Below are 3880 nucleotides of genomic sequence, written 5' to 3' on the forward strand. Positions count from 1 at the left end.
AAAAAAAAAAAAAAAAAAAAAGCACACAAGCAGTTAAAAGCTCTGAAAAGTTCTACGGTGAAGAAGCCAATCTAATCCATTGTTTCCCATACTGTGGTGAATTAAGGATGCTTTTCTTGTGATATGCCTATTAAATGTAACAGAACAGTAACAGCAGCAGCTAGCATTTGCTGAGCACCTGCTATGTGCCAGGCACTATACTGAGGACTTTCTCATTATCTCCATTTTACTGAAACCCAGAAAGTTTAATAACTTGCCTGACATCTGGGAATGAGATTCTGGGGAAGTGAGGATGTGAGCCTGGGCAGCCAGTGTCCAGAATCCCACTCCAAACCACTGTGCCCTGCAGCTCCCCAGGATGCAGCCATGTGGCTGCAGGTCAGCACGTGCTGATCCAGGCCCTGAGCAGGGTTTTGAAAGCTTAAGTGTAAATGCTGTACACATATTCTTTGTCTCTCAGACTCTTGCTACAGGAACACTATACATCAAGTTCATACCATAAGCCAGAACAAAATTCACTACTCTGCAGGACTTGGACTCACATCCAAAGATAAATTACTACCAAATAAGGTCTACGATTCAACTCAAACTCTGTATTTTGTGTGTCTCTGACACCTGCTTATCATATTAGAACTTTGAAAGTTGACAATTTTTTGCGGCATTTATATGACATAACGAAGGCCAAATCATACCTTACATTTGATTTGTCATTCAGGTTGCTAAATTCAAGCAAAAATGTGGCTGATAAAAGTTATCCAAGTCTAGAAATAAATCCTTATATTGATGGTCAATTAATTATCAGCAAGAGTGTCAATACAATACAGTGGGAAAAAAATGGTCTTTTTAATAAATGGAACTGGGACAACAGGATATCTGCATGCAAAAGAATGAAGTTTGATCCCCTACCTCATACCATATACAAAAATTAACTCAAAATGGATCATAGGCTTAAATGGAAGAGCTAAAACTAAAACTCTTAAAGAAAACACAGGGGCAAATCTTTGTGACCTTGGTTCAGCAACGGCTTCTTCATATGACACAAAAATACAAGTGACAAAAGAAAAATACAGACAAATTGGACGACACCAAAAGTAAAAACTTCTGTATGTGTGTTTTTTTTTCTTTTGAGATGGAGTCTTTTTTTTTTTTTTTTTTTTTTTTTTTTTTTGGGTGTGGGTTTTTTTTTTTTTTTTTTTTTTTTTTTTGAGACGGAGTCTCACTCTGTGGCCCAGGCTGGAGTGCAGTGGCCGGATCTCAGCTCACTGCAAGCTCCACCTCCCGGGTTCACGCCATTCTCCTGCCTCAGCCTCCCGAGTAGCTGGGACTACAGGCGCCCGCCACCTCGCCCAGCTAGTTTTTTGTATTTTTTAGTAGAGACGGGGTTTCACCGGGTTAGCCAGGATGGTCTTGATCTCCTGACCTCGTGATCCGCCCGTCTCGGCCTCCCAAAGTGCTGGGATTACAGGCTTGAGCCACCGTGCCCGGCCTTGAGATGGAGTCTTACTCTGTCGCCCAGGCTGGAGTGCAATGGTGCAATCTCGGCTCACTGCAACCTCCGCCTCCCAGGTTCAAGAGATCCTCCTGCCTCAGCCTTCCGAGTAGCAGGGATTACAGCCACCCGCCCCCACACCCAGCTAATTTTTGTATTTTTAATAGAGATGGGGTTTCACAATGTTGGCCAGGCTGGTCTCGAACTCCTGACCTCATGATCCGCCTGCCTCGGCCTCCCAAAGTGCTGAGATTATAGGCGTGAGCCACTGCGCCTGGCCTGTATGTCATCATTATATGTCAATAAGGCTGTTTTAAAAAAGCTCTCAGGGAAGCACACCCTCTGTAATTGTCAACAGGTCACTGAGTGGGGGCTTCAGTCCATAGAACTACTCATTTCACCAGAACAAAACAAATATCTCAAGCAATACCACTTCTCTTTCCTTAAACGCTTTTTCTAAATGAGGTTTCCCACTAAACCTCTTTTTCTTCAGCTCTTTGGACAATCTGTGATTATCTTCACTTTGTGACTCTTTTTTTGAGATGGAGTTTCACTCGTTGCCCAGGCTAGAGTGCAATGGCACGATCTCGGCTCACCGCAACCTCCACCTCTTGGGTTCAAGCGATTCTCCTGCTTCGGCCTCCTAAGTAGCTGGGATTACAGGCACCCGCCACCAAGCCCAGCTAATTGTTTGTATTTTTAGTAGAGACAGGGTTTCTTTCTTTTTTTTTTTTTTTGAGATGGAATCTCACTCTGTCGCCCAGGCTGGTGGGTAGTGGCGCGAACTTGGCTCACTGTGCAACCTCTGCCTCCCAGGTTCAAACATTATCCTGCCTTAGCCTCCCAGGTAGCTGGGACTACAGGTGCATGCCATCACGCCTGGCTAAGTTTTTGTATTTTAGTAGAGATGGGGCTTCACCTTGTTGCCCAGACTGGTCTTGAACTCCTGAGCTCAGGCAATCCACCTACCTCGGCCTCCCAAAGTGCTAGGATTACAGGCGTGAGCCACCACACCTGACTGAGACAGGGTTTCATCATGTTGGTCAGGCTGGTCTTGAACTCCTGTCCTTAGGTGACTCACCCACCTTGGCCTCCCAAAGTGCTGGGATTACAGGCATGAGCCACCGAGCCCAGCCACTTTGTAATTCTTTAATGTCTGCTCTGTCTGGACTGGAAGCTCCATGAGGGCAAGGACTATACTTTGCTCGTTGCTGAATCACTGGGGCCTGCAGTATCTAGCACAGTCAGTTCTGAGATATTTGCTGAATAAACGAGCTTTGAACACCCAGGGAACCAGATCAAATTAAACTAGGTATTTCCTCAAGTTCCTGGATCAAAACATCACAGCCTACAAACCGAGATCATTGTATTCGGTGGTTTTCCCCAGACTCAGCAATGATGAGGCAAGTGCAGCCTTGCGCAGGGCCAAGGGGAGAGAAAGGAGAAGGCAAAGAAGGGAAGAAACAGGAAGGAGGTACAGGGCTCAGTGGCCCGGCCGGGCAGGGCTGGGAGGACAAACTTACTTTTGTAGGTTGGCCATCTCCTTCACAGCTTCCACAGCCCCTGGCAGGGGCTCAAGTTCAAAAAAGAAATTCTTTGACTCCCAAATGCTGATGGCCTTCTCCTGAGAAGTTGAGAAAAGCAAGTTACTTCTAGGGTCCTCAGAACCTTACTGCCCTCATCTTAGGACGTATATCCAGGCTATAGGGGAAGTGGTTCTGCATTGCTCACTCCCCCACACACCCAAGGACGTATTTCCTGGGAGAAGTGCAGAGTATGTGGGCTTCGAACCCCTTTCCAGAAAGGACCTGACTTCGTCGGGATCCAGCAGAGACCCGCTGAGGTGTCAGGCCCATGGACTCCTACACCTGCCAGAGCTCTCTGGGACCTGAGGCCAATCGTCAGGAACTGTGTGCTTGCTAGGCTGGATTCGAGTGGCCAAAAGAACTGTGGAAACTGAGGCTGGACCAGGTCTTACTATGGTAGTACAGTCCTTAAACTTGAGAACTGGAGGGACTCAGAGATCTTTAATGGCACTGCTGTGTCATGAGAGATAAGCGGGAGGGGGAGACAGGGTAAAAGGACAATTCAGGGAGCTCTAGGATCCTCCCCACATTAACCAGAAGAGCTCTAGGATCCTCCCCACATTAACCAGAAGAGCTCTGCTTGTATCTGTTTTACATGTTGGGGTGCCAGTAAGTACATTTAAAAAAAAAAAAAAAAGGATTTCACTGCTTTTAGAGTTGCAAAGCAAAAATGGAGATCCTCATTTTACATGTGAGAAAACTGAGGCTCAGAATGGGGAAGAGATCCACCTGATGTCACATAGCAAAACAGCAGCTGAGCTGGGAGGAGAACCCCCAACACCAACCCTCTCCTCCCCACTCCCCA

The 3880-nt window shown here is 46.5% G+C and overlaps 1 protein-coding gene across 1 annotated transcript in view; it reads right to left on the minus strand.

Moving 5' to 3' along the window:
- NT5M (5',3'-nucleotidase, mitochondrial) overlaps window positions 1-3384 on the minus strand; it is a 217585-nt gene extending 214201 nt beyond the window's left edge. Inside the window, exon 1 of the mRNA XM_011952153.1 lies at window positions 3013-3384. Within this exon, the coding sequence (XP_011807543.1) occupies window positions 3013-3029 (17 nt within the window). The 5' untranslated portion in view covers window positions 3030-3384. The remainder of the gene's footprint in view (window positions 1-3012) is intronic.
- Window positions 3385-3880: the final 496 nt, after the last annotated feature.

Source organism: Colobus angolensis, unplaced genomic scaffold (assembly GCF_000951035.1).
Source record: "Colobus angolensis palliatus isolate OR3802 unplaced genomic scaffold, Cang.pa_1.0 Scaffold335, whole genome shotgun sequence".
Classification (NCBI taxonomy): domain Eukaryota; kingdom Metazoa; phylum Chordata; class Mammalia; order Primates; family Cercopithecidae; genus Colobus; species Colobus angolensis.